The 22,823-nt window shown below is 42.2% G+C and overlaps 1 protein-coding gene across 1 annotated transcript; it reads left to right on the forward strand.

The window, feature by feature from the left end:
- The first annotated feature begins 17,920 nt into the window (after positions 1-17,920).
- LOC137257446 (mucin-2-like) lies at positions 17,921-22,602 on the forward strand. Its single transcript, XM_067794777.1, has 5 exons — positions 17,921-17,968; positions 19,515-20,448; positions 20,563-20,822; positions 21,212-21,719; positions 21,953-22,602. Exons 1-5 carry the CDS (start codon positions 17,921-17,923, stop codon positions 22,600-22,602), a joined length of 2,400 nt encoding a protein of 799 aa, XP_067650878.1.
- The last annotated feature ends 221 nt before the right edge of the window (positions 22,603-22,823 follow it).

Below are 22,823 nucleotides of genomic sequence, written 5' to 3' on the forward strand. Positions count from 1 at the left end.
GCTTTGATTTACACAATAGTTATAAAATGACTTGTGTGAACCAAGTCAGCGAGCATGAGCACCCGATCCCGTTAGTCGCCTCTTACGCCAAGCATGGGTTACTGAAGATCAGTTCCAGCCTCGATCTTCAGGGACCATACGTCGCATTGACCACGGACAGTACGTATTGTTCTGTGTATCGGCTGGGTGTTGCGTGAGGAAATGAATGATATGTGCGACGTGTTACAAAAATGTGCGATGTGCCATTTCTGTGATCTTACATACTGGTATCAATATGATGATAATGGCGTTTCAAGGAGAATATTGCATCTCACTGTATTACGTTTTCGCCATAGTGATTGCACTTTCATGACTTTCCGTAACTGACATAAATCATTCATCATTCCTTGACGTGAATGTATATGACGTGAATGTAATTCTTTACGTGGGATCTGTTATACGCTATCATGAAAACCTGAATAATGAATTCTGGTTTTCTTTCCCATACGAAGAACCTCCACATATTTCCCTTCCTTGTATACAGAAAAAGGTCATCTATTCACTTGACAGCGACACGAGTGGTGATAAAGAGCGTTTATTCCATCACTGTTATGCACCAAACAGTACAGATCACAATCTTTTCCCCCTTTTAATGGTGTAAATTGCAGAATTGAAGCTGAATGTATGCGCATTTAACAAAATACGTTCACGGAATCTTTGCAGAATCACCGTAAAAGTACCGCAGTGGTAACGCGATGAAGTTTAACAGTTAAAGGGCTGGGTATTTATGAGCAGTAATGTACCCAGCTCGATGCTTTTAGTCTGTATTGGAGGCATTTCTCACCCGTGATTCTGTAACAAGTATGACTGACTGGTTGATAGCGTGAGTTAATATCCTAAGTCAGGTATCACCGGCTGTCTGTACTATTCGCAACATGCCCTGGAGAGAATATCGGTATCTAGACAAGGGTAACACTACCATGATATAGAACATATCTCGTTACCTTGTCATGTAATAATCTGATAGTTTGCTTTAAATACACCCATGTCCCCTGTGTCATTGCATCTGTCTCATATCTATTGCCAGGGTGATGTAGTATTCTGCGTATGGTTTTAAAGGTATCAAGTTATCACCAAGCACAAATCGCGGTGATTTCTTCTCCCACAAAATATATAATTGTGATCGATGTATTTTCTCTGGTAAATGCACTGTCCTCCCTTTTTTTAAATCCAGTTTTGTTGATAGACATATTCACGGACATTCTTCTGTTTTTTCTGGTTGCCTCTATTCCTTTCTCATTAGCATTTTTAGTTCCAGATTGTAAAGGTTCTTCATGTATAGACGTGTCAGTCTTGTATGTGAAATCAATGTTTCTGTTTGATTCCAAATATCCATGAGGACATTACCTTTGTTAGTTTGTGTGTAACGTGTGATCTGTTTCACACTAATGAGTGGAAGGCAATGGGTTATTTCAGCTGTGTCTCGTTGGAAGTGATACATCACGATCAGTCGGTACGCCTAGCGACAGTGTTGTTCTCTCATATGTGTGATGCTTTGTCAATGTAAACAGGCACCTAAAGTTTAAACTAGTTTCAAGGATACAGACGCATGTGCATCTTGACAATAACTGTCGTCCTCTATTAACCGTAAATAATTGGAAAGAAAAAACTGATAAGATCAAGTATATATCCCTAATAAGTTACGATGTAAGTGATGAATGTGTGACCATGACCAGGGACGATATTGCATTCCATAGAACACAGTAATGCTTTTGTCTGTGTATGTATGTATGTATGTATGTATGTATGTATGTATGTATGTATGTATGTATGTATGTATGTATGTATGTATGTATGTATGTATGTATGTATGTATGTATGTATGTATGTATGTATGTATGTATGTATGTATGTATGTATGTATGTATGTATGTATGTATGTATGTATGTATGTATGTATGTATGTATGTATGTATGTATGTATGTATGTATGTCGCTGGTGTTGATTAGGTGATTACTTAGTAATGTATTTGGAACATAATACTAAGCATGCTGAGGCCTCTAAGGGCCTTAATACTGAAACAAAGAGCATGCTTACATGTTTTGTTTAGGATCTTAGCAGATGTTTTTTTTCATTTGATGAATGTCATTATGAGAAGTGTATTGAGCTCGTACTGGATCCGGTTATTATGTGCGCTTTTGTTAAAACGAAAAGTAGCACCACCTTTATTCTTTGTCGATTCCTGCAATAGGGTCTCTTTAATATCTTGCATGACCTTGGAATGAAATCCATTCAAATGTGAAATCCGTGACTGATCATGAAATCCGCGTATCCTGCTAAAGTTCGTGGAAGCTATTAGAATGTTTAACACACCGCCCATTACACTAAGCACACCAGTTCCTTGTCAAAACAAAATTAAGCTGTACGCTTATATTGTTAATCTTAGCAACGGTATATCGTGTAAATTGCAAATACGTCAATGAACTCGTTATACACGCTCAAACATTGATTTATCATATGTGATATTGATTTCTACCGCACGGGTTAGCCATTGCGTTAGTTTCAGTGGGAAGCTGAGATGTATTTGATCACGTGATCAGTTCCTGGGTATAACGTTTTTGACAGAGCTGTTAGGTTCATTGATTTTCAATGATTTCTGAATTCTTAGATATGATTTATAGCCCGATGTTATGAAAGGAATATAAGTCAGATTCTAAGAAATTGACTACAAAAAAGATATTCACCGCTCTCTGAAACAGAATAACACTATTGTGTGTGTATGTGTGTGTGCGCGCGCGTGCATGAATGCATGTGTGTGTCTGTGTGTCTGTTGAATTTGCATCGAAATGTGTAAAAAAAGACCTCCCTGTGTGTGAAATAATTTCTTCATAGGACTGAATTTCATAACGGCTCCGTTTAATTAAATTATGCGAAAACACATAATTTAACAAAGGAGAAAGTAATCTCCCTGTGTACCACCACCATATGGTATTGTTGGGTTTGCACTCGTACCCCATTCCCTGTGGTTTTCACTCTCAAGGTGCGTCATTTCTTTTAATGGCTGTATGTTAGAACGGCATTAACTTCATACCACAAGATATCAACGGATTATCAGCAAACGTTAATGTAAAGGTTCCAAGGAGATCATCGATTATGTAAATATCCCGCTTAGTTTGGTCACCAGGGATAGTGCCAGATTACAATCACTCGTACTGTGAGACCAGAGGAAAGGTACCTGACACTCCTAATTGCCAGCATAAACCGAAAATGTCATTTATGAGTTGACCAGCATCAGGAGCGTTTGCTTCGCAAGCTTATTTGAAGGTAATCTATTGGTTGCATTAAGAGCCGCACAGACATCAAATTCACGATGTGATTAAGCTTTAAGGACTCTAAATGGGGAGTCCTCTATAGTATTGTAGAGGTCCATACGTGCTGGACCAAACGGAAGCATTAGATCGTAAATTAGTCTACTGTGAATGGTTTTCCCCCTGGACTATATTGCCAAAGTACTTTAGCCCTTTGATAGAGGGCATTTTTTATTTGACTCTCACTTATGACTAAAATATTAAGACCCGTGCAATTAAAGACGGTGTCCCTCCACCCTCCATTCAAACGATAACAAAAAAATATTGTTTTTAGAGACTCCATTAACACCAGTCAAATCACGGCACTTTAATCCATAACAGCAGCGTGAAGTTAATCTAAGAACCAGGCATCTGATGGACATCCACCTCTCCACGTTAGATCGTTATGCGATGCAGACAAACCAATGTGAAATTCGCATCCCCACCCAGCAGCTAAGGGTTGCATCATTCCAGCCCTTGATTTAGGCGAGTGACACTGTAATGGACAAAATGATGGAGACACATGCTTCCGATGGTGGATCAGTGCTATGGGAGGCTTGCTGTTGTTTGCCATTACTCCTGGGTTAGAGCAAAACAAATCCCAGACATGCTAACTCGTAACACATAAAATGCATCTTACTGCTTAGTCAATGAAATTAGGCTTATGTTCTTGTCATGAGAGTTGTACTGAATAAAAGCCACTACCACGCGTGTTCTTGTGCTCTTGAACCGATATTAAACTCCAGTCATGTTACACACACAGCTAGGTAAAAAATCAAGCTAGTTCGGTCATTCTTTTAAGAAAAATAACACATCAATCATACAAGCGTAGTAGCCTCAAATAGCGTCACTATTCTTCAGCTTATGCGATCATTTTATTTTGAATTTGACTGAACTCAAAGACCTTACTTTGCCACGACAATAGATCCCAGGTTCTCTCTACTCATAAGGAATGGAAGTGGTGATTGGATGGCAGCAATAGCTGCTGAATGCGTGAGATGCAGTGATGGCCTCAGAATACTTTCAGCATTGATCTGTCAACATGGCGTGAGGTATAAAGTGAACCGGTGGATATATCACGGAACACTAGAGTAGCAATCAGGGGTCGAATTCCACACTTGGTTTTCCTGCACCATACCCATCTGGCGATGAACAGTCTGTCCATAACCTTCCACAGGTGTTCCTCCAGCTTGAGGAAGACTCTCGTCACATACAATATCATTCAGGGCCGTGTCATCTGGACAGCTGTTACTATTTACACCACATGGACACAATTAACAGCCTTCGAGTCTGACCATCAGATCCATTCACTTGCCTCACTTCGCTTGGGGACCATGTGCACCTTATATCCCACAAGGGCATGTAGTGTATGAGATGACTGAGTGGTGTATTCTAGGAGACTCACAGCCATGTAAATATGATCTGATAAAACTCTCAGTTGCCTCCCTTAGTCGTATCAGTAGGTGCTGATTTTGAATTCAAATCTTGATCTTCCTTGATATTTGACCTACTGGCATCATACTCAAAGTCAAGGATTTCACCAAAGATGGGGCAATCTGTCGTGGCTGTGCGGAGTGAATCCACCATTAGGGTAATGCTTAGTTTCTGAATATACATACTTTTGATGAATAATTCCTTTTGAATTTGGAAAGGACTCCCAGTGAGATGGGAGATTCGGAATGCTGGCAGAGAATCCTTACGAAACCGGTGAAGATGTTGGTCCAGCCAGACATGTTTACTTTGTAACCCGAATCCTGAAGTAGGTTAGTTTTGTTGCAGATGATAAGAGACGATTGACCTGATGAAATCTAGACCTGCTTTATATAGCAGGCCTATAGCAATGAACAAAGGGCAGAGAGGAAGGGAAAATAATGTGGTTCAGGGACTGTGAGACAGACAAAACCAGTGGGGCTGTCATCCAGGTGCGTCCTGTAACCACCCCCACCACAAACTTGCTCACACCATGGTTAAACATTCAGAGGGGATGGGAAGATAGAAGGAAATATGTCTGTAATATGATACCTGAGGAATGGAGGTTGATTGTCTGAGTGGTACCTCGGCACAAACAGGAAGTGCTTTATCTCCAGATTACCAATTCATTTTTTGTCGACGTCCGACGGGAAATATGTTTTTTTCACTTCTGGCGTTAGATAATGAGGTCTTGCACAACGCATAGCCATGTCAGTGAAGTTGTTCTCAATAAACCTTCCATGTATTCCGCGGTAACCAATTTAGAACCAATGCTGCCATAACAAAATAGAAAAGCAAAAGAAAACAGTTGAAGCTAATATGAGTCACATGCCCGTGTGTGCTATGTCAGGTGGGAACTATATTTCTAGATGCTTAACCGCTCCACAAATTGATCAAGCTTCTGTTTTCCTATACAATAAATTTATATATGCATCACTGAAAGGAAACATATATATTTTGTATCAGTAAAACACAATTTGTTTATTTGATAACATGAATATGGATCGTAGCTTCCGACGATCTGAAGGTGGATATGTAAACGCATCTATCACCTCAAGTCCTGCAAACCTGGTATATTTTTAATGATGTTTAAAGCCGCCCTCGGCACTATTCCATGTGTATGATAATAAATCAGGACCAGATAATGCACTGATGAACATCACTGGGATACGGTGACATGGGGCAGCCAAATCCCCTAGTTTGATTGCCAGTCCTGTATGTCGCCTCTTACGACAAGCATGGGTCACTGAAGGCCAGTTCCAACCCAGATGTAAAGGGGCAGAGTCCAGAGACCCACGCCTATGCACATTCTGTTGACCTTTATGTCCACTGATTACACGGGCATATAAATTGACCTTGATGGAATGAGGAACGTCATGTGTCTTTCATGTGTGTCTGTGAAATGCGTGAACAACGGGATTACATAGCCCAATTTGTCACATATCAGTTGCTATGGCAACAGCATGTAATTGTCTGTGTAAAGGTCATACCAGTTAGTTTGGTACTATGGGGAAGGCAAAAGCTATCCCAGTGTCCTCTTGCCGTACACGCTTGTTACATCATTGTCTCCCACGCTTGATATCTCTCCGACATAGCAATGGAATACATGTAATAGTCTATAGCAACGAGACATTTCGAAAATCTTTTACTACATGTTGCCAAGGTTACGAAGATGAAAGGACTTTAAAACAACACGTTGGGAATTACTTTGAAATAAATTAAATGTTCTTTATCGACGAATAAATCCATTTTGCTCTGTTGATGACAGTATTCGTAAAGAAAATATTAATCCAACTTTGTAAGGTCGATAAGACCGCTATCTATTTACACGTCAAAACTAAAACACAATATCTTCCAGATAGCATTTCATTATAACATTGCAATCAGCCATACTGGTCGATGACACCCGGCCAATCCCTGTAAATCTTACAAATTATTGCAAGAAGCCAATTACATAGCCCAGATGAAACACTCACTTATTGATTACCATGCAATGTCGTGCTGCAAGTTGGTTCCCTCTCATATTGACACAATCTCTAATGTTTACCTGAAATTGGCATGCCATTAATTATTCAAGTATATAACATGCCATGAATAGTCTCCGGCATTAGCGATATCAGTGGCTTTCGATTCTTATCAATAAATTGTTTAACTGTTTCGTTTACTCAGTTACTTAAACATCTAGAAGGTATATGTTTAACACGGGATGATGGGTCCCTGTATACATTGACGCTGGGTGAGCTGATGTAACAAGGATTTAATTGAAGGTGTGATGAAGTCGTTATACTCTGTTATGTAAATGTGATGAATCTGACCTGTATCGCAGCTGTTTCACAAATGGCTGCCATTAGCTATACTAAATAATGTATGACGAATAACTGGTGATCCATGACGTTAATGATGTCGGCGTCGGGCACCAACAGGTCAAATGTCAGTTGATCAGGGCCGTAGATGTCCCATGGGTGCCAGATGGCAATGGGCTAGCTACCCACCACTCACTTGCTTGTCGTGGAAGAAGATCACAATACAGAACGTGGCGATCAACTCTTAGATTTAACATCCCGACACTTAATAATTCTTTAAGTTTTCCTCACGGTTTTTTGTATGGGTGCCAGTGCTATGCGCCTTCATTAATTTAATTAATTTTAAAGGATGGAGGGATGAGAGTGTCGATTCTCCCATTCTGTTCTGGTGAGGTAGGGGCGTGATCAGTTCTGAGGAGGGGGTTATTGATTTTGTACGAGATGGAGAAGGGTGGGGATGGGTTGTGGGGTAGGGTACTTAGATGCTAAATGTGTGTGTACGTGCTTCTCCATAAAATACATCATCAAACACCCCCACCCCGGCCATGTATGTATGTATGTATGTATGTATGTATGTATGTATGTATGTATGTATGTATGTATGTATGTATGTATGTATGTATGTATGTATGTATGTATGTATGTATGTATGTATGTATGTATGTATGTATGTATGTATGTATGTATGTATGTATGTATGTATGTATGTATGTATGTATGTATGTATGTCGCTGGTGTTGATTAGGTGATTACTTAGTAATGTATTTGGAACATAATACTAAGCATGCTGAGGCCTCTAAGGGCCTTAATACTGAAACAAAGAGCATGCTTACATGTTTTGTTTAGGATCTTAGCAGATGTTTTTTTTCATTTGATGAATGTCATTATGAGAAGTGTATTGAGCTCGTACTGGATCCGGTTATTATGTGCGCTTTTGTTAAAACGAAAAGTAGCACCACCTTTATTCTTTGTCGATTCCTGCAATAGGGTCTCTTTAATATCTTGCATGACCTTGGAATGAAATCCATTCAAATGTGAAATCCGTGACTGATCATGAAATCCGCGTATCCTGCTAAAGTTCGTGGAAGCTATTAGAATGTTTAACACACCGCCCATTACACTAAGCACACCAGTTCCTTGTCAAAACAAAATTAAGCTGTACGCTTATATTGTTAATCTTAGCAACGGTATATCGTGTAAATTGCAAATACGTCAATGAACTCGTTATACACGCTCAAACATTGATTTATCATATGTGATATTGATTTCTACCGCACGGGTTAGCCATTGCGTTAGTTTCAGTGGGAAGCTGAGATGTATTTGATCACGTGATCAGTTCCTGGGTATAACGTTTTTGACAGAGCTGTTAGGTTCATTGATTTTCAATGATTTCTGAATTCTTAGATGTGATTTATAGCCCGATGTTATGAAAGGAATATAAGTCAGATTCTAAGAAATTGACTACAAAAAAGATATTCACCGCTCTCTGAAACAGAATAACACTATTGATGCCAAAGCCTGTTTTAGATAATACATAATATTGTGACTGTCGTTTACTTTTCTTTAGCGGTAGTGTAAATTTCAAATTTCCTTCTCTTTTCCAATAAATCATGCATAATTCAGAGTTTATTTCAGTGTTATTTTTGGTTCTTGGCTTCAATTCTGATCCAGGTTTCTAATTTTTATTCATTTGTACGCGTACGGACCAAACACATATTATCCCCTAAAGAAAGCCTAATGGTATCACTTTCGTAGAAATATTCTAAATGATGACAAAACATTCATTCACCAGGAAACACTCACATAATTCCACACCAATCTGTAGCCCTAATATTACGAAACCCTTCTCTTGTAATATTACCAGGAACGCCCGTAAAATATTACATTATTTTAAATCCCTAACGTCACACCTATATGATAGCTCAATGCTCTTTATCCCTAATGTTACGGACTATATGTATATTATATCTCATTTCTCTGTATCCCTATTGTCACGTGGTAGATCTGTATGATATGATCTCATTTCTCAGTATCCCTACCGTCACGAGGAAGGCTGCTGTACTGTATAAAGTGGTTCTTTGGTTTAAAGCTGTCATGAGGAAATTGAACAATATATTCCGGACATGACAAATTGGTATATAATGATATCATGGTTGTGACGTGCCAAGTTGTAACCTCGGAACTGTGGTAGATTTAATGGACTCCATTACGTATGTGAAAGGAACCGGATATACCTTACTGTGTCCCTTGTCGTTCGTCACTGCTGGAATTGAGTGTACAAATAGAGAGCAAGTAGATAGGTGTAACAATAATGAACATACACACTGGTGTCGGCAACATCACTTAAGCTCCATACAATACCGGGAAAGTGTCCAATACAATTAACAATTGATTTTCTGTAATCGCATCATCTCGCATGGCAGTTCTTTGTCGTCAGTTTCTAAAGTTCTCTAACAATTTTAATGCGTTTCAAATCCGCAAAAAGCTCTGAACACGATCATGGATACCAGATTACATGATTTCCTGGACAAACGCGATCTATTGATCCACAGCGTACGAAAATAATTTAAGTGACTGTGAAATGTTATCAGGTGATCGGAGAAAACGTCAGGGCAAACGAGGATACATTTAATTTAATTATAGATTTTTCTGCATTGCTGGCTTGATTTACTCCAAAATTTGATCACTTAAGTCAGTTTCTATTAAAGACAGGTTGTCTTGAATAGGAAGGTTAATGGATTGGTAAATGGAATATACGTGGATAAACTGTAGATTGTCTGTCCTTGAAATTATTCAACTTGTCCATATGATGTCACGGCAATGTGTGTTCTCATGAGTGAACGATGGTGTTTTTAGAGGCTTTTTTTAGCAATATTCCATTAATATGACAGCGGGAGACCAGAAATGGACTTCACACTTTGCACCCATGAGGGGAATCGAACCCAGGTCTTTGGAGTGACGAGCGAACGCTTTACCTCTTGGGTACACCCCACATCCAGTATTATACAGTTTGTGAAACAGATTGGACGTATCTATATACTATGACATACTACGGCAGTCGAGTGTTTCTCAATATTTTACCCTGGAATCGGATAGTATTCAAATATAATTTAAGTAGAAAAACAGTAATTCTTTAGAAATCGCGTATGAACACAGCCCATGAACCGTCTGTTTCAACATCCGAGCTGGTTGGCGTGCATACATGTTTTTTGACAGAAAGAACCTTCTATCAAAACATATTGGAGAGACTCAGCAATGGTTTATCTGGAAAGTAGGCGGCATATGAAAAAAACTACAAAAAGTGTGCTCTGCTGGGAGACTCAATTTGCATATACATGACTGGTTCATAGTGTTGATAGCCCTGTAATGGTACGTGTATGTCTCAAATAACAACGTCACAACTGAGATGCACAAAGTCATCAAGTGATAGCCCGGCTCCGTGTCTGGTCATACAAATTCATTCATACATCGGATCGACTTTGATTCATAGCAATCAAAATGATTTCAGGACGGAAGCAGCTACACTGGTTACTACATTACATCACTTCCTGTCAAGGCAATCAATTTTTGACAATCGTCTCTGTGCTCGTGGTACATGTCCAAAATGATATAGGGTAAATCTCACGACACCTGTTAGATAAGGTTTTTATTTGTTTGTTTGCTGTTTATCGCCGAACCGACGTATGTGACGGCTAGCTGGAAATAATCAACGAAGAAAACACGGGATTTACAAAGCTTTTACGGTCCAGTAACCCTTTCAAAACACCGTATGATGAATTCATTACCCTAAAGGCCTTCTAATTTAGCCTGCCTTTAAACAACAACATTCAACATTAGGCAGAGTGACTCGCAAAATGTTTCGCCATGCTATTTTCTGAACGGTCATAAAGGGAGATAATTCGGGATGCCTTAGTTTACCATAACAAAATATAAACTTGAGGTTTTATTAAACGGCAAGTGGAATACAGAAACATTTTCTATTTTGGATATATTTATTGACACACACAAAAAAGAAATTATGGCAACAATTTTAGTACTGTGTATATACACATTATTGTATACGTAAAATTTCGCAGCGATCAGTCGTTTGGAAGCCACATTCCATCTAAGGTCGAGGTCATTCGTACAACCCGTGTAGTATGTCATGTGACAAACTTGACGAAAGTGAGTCGTGATTGGTGTGTGTTCCGATAAATCTCCACTGTACCCTGGATGCATCTGTGGCTCGACCCGATAATTTTGTTACCTCCCTTTGCTGGCTCCGCATTCTCGCAGTAGTCAGCTAAGCTGCCCAAGCTTGCCAATGTCAACAAAGATAGCGGTCGCAGGGATCCATGAAGGTTTGTTCGCCGTGAGACTCAGATTTGGGGGGGAAACCATATAGACAAAGTGACAGGGCTGAAACTGTACAAAGCATGTGCGAGAAACCCTTCTGCCCCTTTCAGAGTACCACGGCATTATTTGTGCTGCTAAGTTTAATCGGTTACATAATCTAAGAAGCGAAACTGAGTTGTGCTTGGTACGCTCAACGTCTGAGCGTAGACACCTGATTGGATAAAAAGCCAGCCAAGGGAGGTAATAAAATTATCAGGCCGAACCGTAGATGAATCCAGGGTATAGTGGAAATTTGTCGGAACGTATACCTTGGAGATTATCAAGGATGAGGGGCACAGTGGACAGTACAAATATAACGTTTTCAAAATCCGCGGTATAGTCCTTTTTTGATAAAGATATTACAAGCGCTTTCAGCGGAGTCATATTTGCACTTTGGAATGGAGTCTGGCGGGGCAAGGTATGCGTACTGCAGGAGAAGATAGCGCAACGGACCGCATTTAACACCACCTAAAGCAAAATACGTTGCACATGTTCTGGGCAGAGAGAAAGCCACCACGATGAAGGCCGTCCTGGCCGCTGACTACATAACATGTCTTATCATAGGGGTACTCGGGTAGGTTTATCGTTAAAGCCTTCGCTAAAGACGCGAGGTCGATTCAAAACACTGGTGCAGTTTGTGAAACCCATTTCTGGCGTCAACCGCCGTTGTATTAATGGGATATTGCTAAAAGCTGCGTTAAACGTTACTTATGATCAATCACCCCAGTGTTATGGCAAAACCTTTTTTCCCTTAAACTCTCCATAACCACATAGTCTCTATCAAAATGACGAAGCGACACGTAAACCAGTGCCGACATCATCACCGTCATACCCCATCACCACGTCTAGTGGCCATTTGACCACCTTGAAGCTCAGTAATGGAATCAATGCTCCTCTTTCATCTCTTATTCCTCCCTGCTTTAACGTGTGGAGATCTCTAGAACATCCCAAATACAAGATCAGTGAAGAGCACGATCCTCTGATCGCTTTCCCATCTGCTAAATACGGGTCCCGGAGTTAATCTTCCCCAACAATTGAATGATTGGAACGAGTCAGCAGTGATTATTCCATCTAACTGATTGCATTGTATTTGATTGCCCTGACCCTGTTTTGAAGAGACCCACACCAGGGTCTCAGCGCGTCTCTTGCTGATTCACTTCACTGACTGAAATAGAACACCTTGTCTTAGATGGTTAACTCAGCTTTATATGAATACCACACAGCTTGGGCGCGAGATTCTTTTATTGGATCCGCTGACAAATTCTTTATAAATATTGAACATGTATGACGCTTTTTGTGTTCGAAATCTGCAGGCTGGTTAACTGTGGTTTCAGGAAGACTATGCGATGGGATATTGGTCCATAATATTGTCCAATATTGAGTTACCTCTTCGTTTTGCATCAAAGAGGAACCAGTATACAGGAAGGTTACATGCATCTTTTTCTATGCGGAATACCTTAATATGAAATTTCAACGTTTATTGTACATATCCATATTTTACTTGAAACTCAATGGCATGCATTTTATTCGAACTGGTATAATTAAATTCTAAACACGTTCAGGTAAGAAACTTACCAGAGATATGTGGTGTGTATGTCTTGCATACATTTTAACGCTTTTAACACTCTGAATATAGTGTTCGCTTAGGGGTCAGATATATACTCATTTTTGTAAATGTTTTGATGCTGGAACTGAAGCAGTGTCCATATACCGAGATATTCAATTGTTATTTCAGTGACATGTACGTTTAATGTGACGTTGATAACGTCTATGAGACGTGAGTCAGTGATTAAGGTAGTTTTACACTGAAAACATTGTACTTAGGGTTACACAAGTGCACCCCCTGTGTAAAACAATAATTGTCATCAGTGAGAATCGGGTGGATCTAGCGGGTCAACAGTACGTGTGTGTGATCGTTCCCTGCCTGAATGGCAATTTGTCCGTTCAATAGCTTTCAGCTTGTCTGCCCATGAGTCGACTGTCAACAGATAGCATGGATACAGCTGGTATCTTACACGTGCAGGTTAAACAACATGCACGTAAGCAGCAGAACAGAAGATTGTGTCTTACCTCCCACAGGAATGTCACTTTCTGATTGGCTGAGCGCTTTTCTCTTATTTTCAGTGTACCCCGCATACAAGGGAGATACACTGCAATGTACACTCATTCTGACTTCGTGATAAAATTTCTTTATCTCGGAATGATTTTGAATCACGCACGATGCACGGAAATCACCGATATTTGCGAATGCAAATCGTTGAGAGGGAGAGAGCTCTAAATCTGTTGTTCTTGTGTCGTCCGTAAAATCTAGCGATGGCTACGAAAACATTTGACTGGAATTCCAATAAATGAATTTTGATAAAACGTTCAAATGTAGTCCTTGTGAATATTTAGACAGGGAATAACATTGCGGCAGCTTTACTAAGACAATACCTGCGGGTAAAAACAGCAAGATGCAAGATTTGAGTCATTTGATTCACACAGGTTGGCTGAAGTGTGCAATCCAATACCCATGCTTCAAACACTTCAAAATTAACACTGAGGTGTTCTGTAGGATAAATAATCTCTTGTTCACTATATAGCGTCTTGATAGACAAGTAACGTCTTGATTAACTGGTGACGTCTTGATAAACTAGTCTCGGTTTGATAGGCTAGCAACGTCTGTTCACCCAGCAGAAAATGGATACCTGGCTGGATAAAGTCCTGTGACGATAACATTCTAGCTCCTAAGAGGCAGCTTGGGTTATCCGGGGAAATATTTTCAGATTCTGATTACAGCGTCCAGTGAGCAACTAAAGTACTGTCGGAAGTAGAAAAAGTACAAACAGGTTTGACGACGAACGTGGCATGAAATCATGCCATCTGAGGGATATTTTGTGCATTTTCATGAGTTTTGAATATGTGTCATCTGTTGATTAATATCTTACATGGCTTTCTTTCATAAAGTGTATGTTGAGATATGTACAAGAGTATGGTACCTGATACCCACAGAAAGCATCGTATTAAATGCCTCAAAATATATAGGTGGCATTACCACTCGAAGATCGACTGGACTGGATATTATTTGTAAGCCGTTATGACATGCCGTGTACTTCCACAGTTTATTTCCCCTACGGGATTACCATATCTTAGCTGATATGACTTAAACCCCTCCTACCTGTTTCTTATAGTGATCGTGATCGTGATCGTGATCGTGATCGTGATCGTGATCGTGATCGTGATCGTGATCGTGAGACTACCACCGCAGATACATCCTCAATAGTTTCACCCTGAAGGTGTTATTTTTTTTGCCCCTGCTATCATTTATGATGAAGTTGAGTCTAATTTCAATATGTGCATTTCAAAAGTGTCCTTTGTAATACAATATTATCGCACACTAATTTGCATAAATCATGGTCTGTTCCAAATAAGTCACTTTGGATTATCAAAACATCCCCGTTTCTTATTTCTGCACTAATCTCTCCTCAGTAAAGTCCATTTTTCACAGATCCTATCTCCCTATCACGGGAACTGTAGTTAGGCCGAACTTATTTCATCAGATTGTTCACACATTCACATATCATCTATAAATCGTAGAGATAATTAAGTGAAGTTTTATTTCTATTTCCGACAGTACTGTAGATTACATAAATGTAGTTACATAAATGAATTATTTTTAAGTCTTGATAAATGGGTCACGTCTTTATAGGCTAGTCACGCTTTCAGAGGCTATTAGCGTCTTGATTAGCTAGTCACGCTTTGATAGGCTAGTAACTTTTTGATAAACTAGTCACGCTTTCAGAGGCTATTAGCGTCTTGATTAGCTAGTCACGCTTTGACAGACTAGTAACTTCTTGATAAACTAGTCACGCTTTCAGAGGCTACTAGCGTCTTGATTAACTAGTCACGCTTTGACAGGCTAGTAACTTCTTGATAAACTAGTCACGCTTTCAGAGGCTATTAGCGTCTTGATTAGCTAGTCACGCTTTGACAGACTAGTAACTTCTTGATAAACTAGTCACGCTTTCAGAGGCTACTAGCGTCTTGATTAACTAGTCACGCTTTGACAGGCTAGTAACTTCTTGATAAACTAGTCACGCTTTCAGAGGCTATTAGCGTCTTAAATAGCTAGTCACGCTTTGACAGGTTAGTAACTTCTTGATAAACTAGTCACGCTTTCAGAGGCTATTAGCGTCTTGATTAGCTAGTCACTCTTTGACAGGCTAGTAACTTCTTGATAAGCTAGTCACGCTTTGAGAGGCTAGTAACTTCTTGATAAGCTAGTCACGCTTTGAGAGGCTAGTAACTTCTTGATTAGCTAGTCACGCTTTGACAGGCTAGTAACTTCTCGATAAACTAGTCACGCTTTCAGAGGCTATTAGCGTCTTGATTAGCTAGTCACGCTTTGACAGACTAGTAACTTCTTGATAAACTAGTCACGCTTTCAGAGGCTAGTAACTTCTTGATAAGTTAGTCATGCTTTCAGAGGCTACTAGCGTCTTGATTAGCTAGTCACTCTTTGACAGGCCAGTAACTTCTTGATAAGCTTGTCACGCTTTCAGAAGCTATTAGCGTCTTGATTAGCTAGTCACGCTTTGACAGACTAGTAACTTCTTGATAAACTAGTCACGCTTTCAGAGGCTAGTAACTTCTTGATTAGCTAGTCACGTTTTCAGAGGCTAGTAACTTCTTGATAAGCTAGTCACGCTTTCAGAGGCTAGTAACGTCTTGATAGCATTTGTAACTGTTTTGCCAAAGTCAGTTTTCACGTGTATACTATTTTCACCGGACACTGAATCTCAAAGTGTTAAAAAGAGCACAGTTTACTTGAAAATACAGACATGAACAATCACACACAATTTTGTTTTGCGGACGTGTGTAATTAGGTAAGTCAGAATATAGCAATGTGCGAGTGTATCTTGTTGGCTTTAGGACGTTGTTTTCGACTAATGGACACAATATGTATAATGAATGTGAAACTGGTGTTGAAATATTTTCCCATTTTCAAATATTACGAAAACGCATGTTTTCTCCGTCTAATCAGCAGAGCAGTCATTGGCTTCATCCTCCTTAAGCCAGTACTGACTGAAAACTGTCAACCCAGATTTCCTAATCTTGGATCATGAGATGAAAAAATCGATAATCACTTGGAGAGGAAAACTGTATGTTTAAAAGGCATCGATCATTGCTTAAATACACTTCGCGCTGACCATGCTAAATTCTCATTAGTAAAGTGTAAATAAACAAATTTCCCGCCAACATCGATTTTCTCCACGCGCCCCGGCGAGTCGTGACTGACAGCTATTGACAAGGTACCTATTTGCAATCGACACCATTCCATCTGCCGTGTGACAGCCTAAGTCACGTGCCTAGCAATCTCATGATAGAAATAAGAACCAAGTTAATCATGGGTAATTTGAAGGATACATGGAAACTTAACTCGTAGTCTGGCCATTATGTGAAAAAGTCGAATTTCATTTCTCTGATTTCTCCACTGATTCGTTTCATTCCCGTGAAACTGGTTCCAATTAATTACCAATACAAACAACACCGATGCAATATCGAAACTGAGAGACCTTTGCACAGACACATCCAATTAATATCTGATGTACTGAGACACCACTATTGTTTATCGTTTACATTAGGAACGTGAACACATTTACATCTCTTATTTCATCTGTAACTTGTTGATTTCTCTTGCAGTGTTCATTTCAACTGTTTCCGCCGATGTCGCACCAGGCTAACCTGTAGATGAAATGGACAATAATGGGAAACACTGAATTGATGTTTTTGAGCAGATTGACACATGCATTCATGTATTGAGAACAACAATTCTTGGAGACATCAGACATAAATATGGTGCCTTAACCAGTACTTATGACACTGACAGGGAGATGATTGTCGTGCTGTCCGTGCAAAGACTGCTGTCACTAGGGAATGCCCAAATCCGAGATTAAACCAGCCAACTGGGATTTATAGCCGACCCACCAACCTTACAAATCCTAAGAAAGATATAAATTGGTGTCTAGGGTTACAAATTAATAGATCAAGGACAACCGATCTCATCAGCTTGCTAACTACACGGACAATACAAGATATTGACATCTCTAGGGATTTGAATACCAGAATTGGAATTAATAATATCTTGGAATTGTACACCGTTCTCACTACAACTTTCATATTTGAAAAACTCGAAGTCCATGTGGCCCTCCTTACAATTATACTTGATTGCCGATGTACGTGATGTCATTTGATCTTTCATATGGTGGATGACGGGTTATGGTGGTGGTGGGTTTTGGTTAAGGAGGGCGGAAGGGCGAAAGGGCGGAAGGGCGGAGTGGCGAATGTTTTGGAGAATAGTTCTGTTAATAAAATGACTGCCAACCAGAAAACCTTTCAGGTTTTTAAAATTTTATTGTTCAAGTGTATATACAATATTAATTGCAGTTGGCATGATAGGTGCCGGCATGTCCAGGTCGCCAACTGTCAAGGAAAATAGTGACCAGTCTTTCTTGGTAAGAGCGAGAGTGTCGAAACTATGGAAATCACTGAGATACACGTGGGAAACTTGCTGTACACTTGACCAAATGTGCAGTAGTGTGATGATTTTCCGTTATTTCTGTACGCCATTTAAGTCATTATCTGTGCCTTCTCATGATATGGACTTCACCTAGAAGGTTATACATGTATATTGGTAATTCTGGCTATTATCTCATCTCCCTCTTACAAGCGAAGTTCATTACAATGTACCCCGCAGGCAATGGCAACTCACTCGGTACTTCGTGATAAAACTTCTTTATCTCGGAATAACATTGAATCATGATGCATGGAAATTACCTGATGTTTTGCGAATGCAAATCGATAGAAGGGAGATAGCTCTAAATTTGTTTTTCTTGTTTCGTCTACCAAATCTAGCAATGGTTAAGAAAAGATTTGTCTTGCGTTCCAATTAATAAATCTTGACAAAAGGTTCAAATGTTGTCACTGTAAATGTAAAGACGGGGAATTACATCGCGGAGATTTACTAAGACAGCACCAGAGGGAAAAACAGCCAGATGCAAGATGTACCCATGATGTTCCCCTCGCCCTTCGGTACGCCACTCCATGCCACCTGGTGATCAGTGAACAAGTTATATTGAACGGCACGTTTACCTTTCCCATTTATAGAGGAACATGTCGGCGTTCATGCCATCATTTAACCTAGCGAAATTACTAAATTAAACATTCGCTGACTATCACATCCAATCATCTGAAATTGAAATATCAGTCTTAAACATAAACACCACGGTGGCCACATTGCACGAAACGCCCGTGCAATCACCAGATACTAGAGCGAAGCTGAACGTATTCGGCGATAGAGCGCCCGCACCTTCGCAATCCTTTACTCCAACTCTCTGTGCGATATGTGTTTTCAACATTCCATACATTTTCACGTTTCCTGATACATGTGATATTCTGTTTACATAGAAATTAGGACCACTAATACTCTAGAGTCCCCTAGCATCGCAAGCAATTACGATGTGTTTGTTTACAATATGCCCCGAACCTCATTTAACGATGCATTCAGACACACTGAGCTAAATTTCTGTTCCCATAACAACAGAAACAGGAATTGTATTATAAGTGGGTTCACTCATTATGTATTGATACCAGATCGCCAGCCTGTAGAAGCAGTTGGACGTTTTTGCGTGTAACGGGATTGCGATGCTAGTAAGTTTTATCGATTTAAAACAGAACAGAGTTCCTGCCGGACGGGTTTTCTTCTCTCATACGAAAGGGCGAGTGCATATTATTAGTTTGACTTTTTATGAATAACGGTTTTAAATGTTGGAATAGTATACAATATGTCATGAACACCATCGATAATAGTGCCTTTTGAACAGAACGAACCTTAACACCTGATCACGTCCATATTTATCCTCCTATCGCATTCTCCCATACATCCACATTCGTCCTTACCCTCATATCCACAGCTATCTTCACTATCACAATCACAATTATCCTCACTTCCACCCTCACCCCAACATCCACCCTCACCCCAACTTCCACGCTCATCTCCAGCCTCAGCCCACATCCACCCTTACCCCAACATCCACCCTCACCCCAACATCCGTCCTCACCCCAACATCCACCCTCACCCCAACTTCCACGCTCATCTCCAGCCTCAGCCCACATCCACCCTTACCCCAACATCCACCGTCACCAAAACATCCACCCACACCCCAACATCCACTCTCACCCCAACTTCCACGCTCATCTCCAGCCTCAGCCCACATCCACCCTTACCCCAACATCCACCCTAACCCCAACATCCGTCCTCACCCCAACATCCACCCTCACCCCAACTTCCACGCTCATCTCCAGCCTCAGCCCACATCCACCCTTACCCCAACATCCACCCTTACCCCAACATCCACCCTAACCCCAACATCCGTCTTCACCCCAACATCCACCCTCACCCCAACTTCCACGCTCATCTCCAGCCTCAGCCCAACATCCACCCTTACCCCAACATCCACCCTTACCCCTACATCCACCCTCACTCCAACATCCGTCCTCACCCCAACATCCACCCTCACCCCAACTTCCACGCTCATCTCCAGCCTCAGCCCACATCCACCCTCACCCCAACATCCACCCTCACCAAAACATCCACCAACACCCCAACTTCCACGCTCATCTCCACCCTCACCCCAACATCCGTCCTCACCCCAACATCCACCCTCACCCCAACTTCCACGCTCATCTCCAGCCTCAGCCCACATCCACCCTTACCCCAACATCCACCCTAACCCCAACATCCGTCCTCACCCCAACATCCACCCTCACCCCAACTTCCACGCTCATCTCCAGCCTCAGCCCACATCCACCCTTACCCCAACATCCACCCTAACCCCAACATCCACCCACACCCCAACATCCACCCTCACCCCAACATCCACCCTCACCCCAACTTCCACTCTCACCCCAACTTCCACGCTCATCTCCAGCCTCAGCCCACATCCACCCTTACCCCAACATCCACCCTAACCCCAGCATCCACCCACACCCCAACATCCACCCACACCCCAACATCCACCCTCACCCCAACTTCCACGCTCATCTCCAGCCTCAGCCCACATCCACCCTTACCCCAACATCCACCCTAACCCCAACATCCACCCACACCCCAACATCCACCCTCAGCCCACATCCACCCTTACCCCAACATCCACCGTCACCAAAACATCCACCCTCACCCCAACATCCACCCTCACCCCAACATCCACCCTCACCCCAACTTCCACTCTCACCCCAACTTCCACGCTCATCTCCAGCCTCAGCCCACATAAAACCCTTACCCCAACATCCACCCTAACCCCAACATCCGTCCTCACCCCAACATCCACCCACACCCCAACATCCACCCTCACCCCAACTTCCACGCTCATCTCCAGCCTCAGCCCACATCCACCCTTACCCCAACATCCACCCTAACCCCACCATCCACCCTCACCCCAACATCCACCCTCACCCAACTTCCACGCTCATCACCAGCCTCAGCCCACATCCACCCTTACCCCAACATCCACCCTAACCCCAACATCCGTCCTCACCCCAACTTCCACCCTCACCCCAACTTCCACGCTCATCTCCAGCCTCAGCCCACATAAAACCCTTACCCCAACATCCACCCTAACCCCAACATCCGTCCTCACCCCAACATCCACCCACACCCCAACATCCACTCTCACCCCAACTTCCACGCTCATCTCCAGCCTCAGCCCACATCCACCCTTACCCCAACATCCACCCTAACCCCACCATCCACCCTCACCCCAACATCCACCCTCACCCAACTTCCACGCTCATCACCAGCCTCAGCCCACATCCACCCTTACCCCAACATCCACCCTAACCCCAACATCCGTCCTCACCCCAACATCCACCCTCACCCCAACTTCCACGCTCATCTCCAGCCTCAGCCCACATCCACCCTTACCCCAACATCCACCCTAACCCCACCATCCACCCTCACCCCAACATCCACTCTCACCCAACTTCCACGCTCATCACCAGCCTCAGCCCACATCCACCCTTACCCCAACATCCACCCACACCCCAACATCCACTCTCACCCCAGCTTCCACGCTCATCTCCAGCCTCAGCCCACATCCACCCTAACCCCAACATCCACCCACACCCCAACATCCACCCTCACCCCAACATCCACCCTCACCCCAACTTCCACCCTCACCCCAACTTCCACGCTCATCTCCAGCCTCAGTCCACATCCACCCTTACCCCAACATCCACCCTAACCCCAACATCCACCCACACCCCAACATCCACCCACACCCCAACATCCACCCTCACCCCAACTTCCACGCTCATCTCCAGCCTCAGCCCACATCCACCCTTACCCCAACATCCACCCTAACCCCAACATCCACCCACACCCCAACATCCACCCTCACCCCAACATCCACCCTCACCCCATCATCCAAGCTCATCTCCAGCCTCAGCCCACATCCACCCTTACCCCAACATCCACCGTCACCAAAACATCCACCCTCACCCCAACATCCACCCTTACCCCAACATCCGTCCTCACCCCAACATCCACCCACACCCCAACATCCACTCTCACCCCAACTTCCACGCTCATCTCCAGCCTCAGCCCACATACACCCTTACCCCAACATCCACCCTAACCCCACCATCCACCCTCATCCCAACATCCACCCTCACCCAACTTCCACGCTCATCACCAGCCTCAGCCCACATCCACCCTTACCCCAACATCCACCCTAACCCCAACATCCGTCCTCACCCCAACTTCCACCCTCACCCCAACTTCCACGCTCATCTCCAGCCTCAGCCCACATCTACCCTTACCCCAACATATACCCTCACCCCATCCACCCTTACCCCAACATCCACCCTCACCCCAACATCCACCCTCACCCCAACATCCACCCTCATGCCAACATTCACGCTCATATCCAGCCTCAGCCCACATCCACCCTCACCCCAACATCCATCCTCATCCCAACATCCACCCTCACCCCAACCGGCACGCAATACCCCGACCCTCACACAATACCCTCAACTTCACACCCTCACACTCTCCGACATTTGCATCTGCAAACTTACATTTGCATCCTGAATACTTTCTGAATCAGTCACAACTGTAATGACAAATAACATTCATAACAACATTTTACAAAATGTGTGCATGCTGTTTATCCATTAACAATTATCTCAACATTTATACAGAAATCAACATTTTCAGCATAACATTATGGTTGAAAAAAAACCTCACAGTTGTTCAGCCAGATTTATGGAAGTATACATATATTTAACACATTATAACACGATGTTACAAAC

The sequence above is a fragment of the Haliotis asinina genome, chromosome 12 (assembly GCF_037392515.1).
Source record: "Haliotis asinina isolate JCU_RB_2024 chromosome 12, JCU_Hal_asi_v2, whole genome shotgun sequence".
Taxonomy (NCBI): Eukaryota; Metazoa; Mollusca; class Gastropoda; order Lepetellida; family Haliotidae; genus Haliotis; species Haliotis asinina.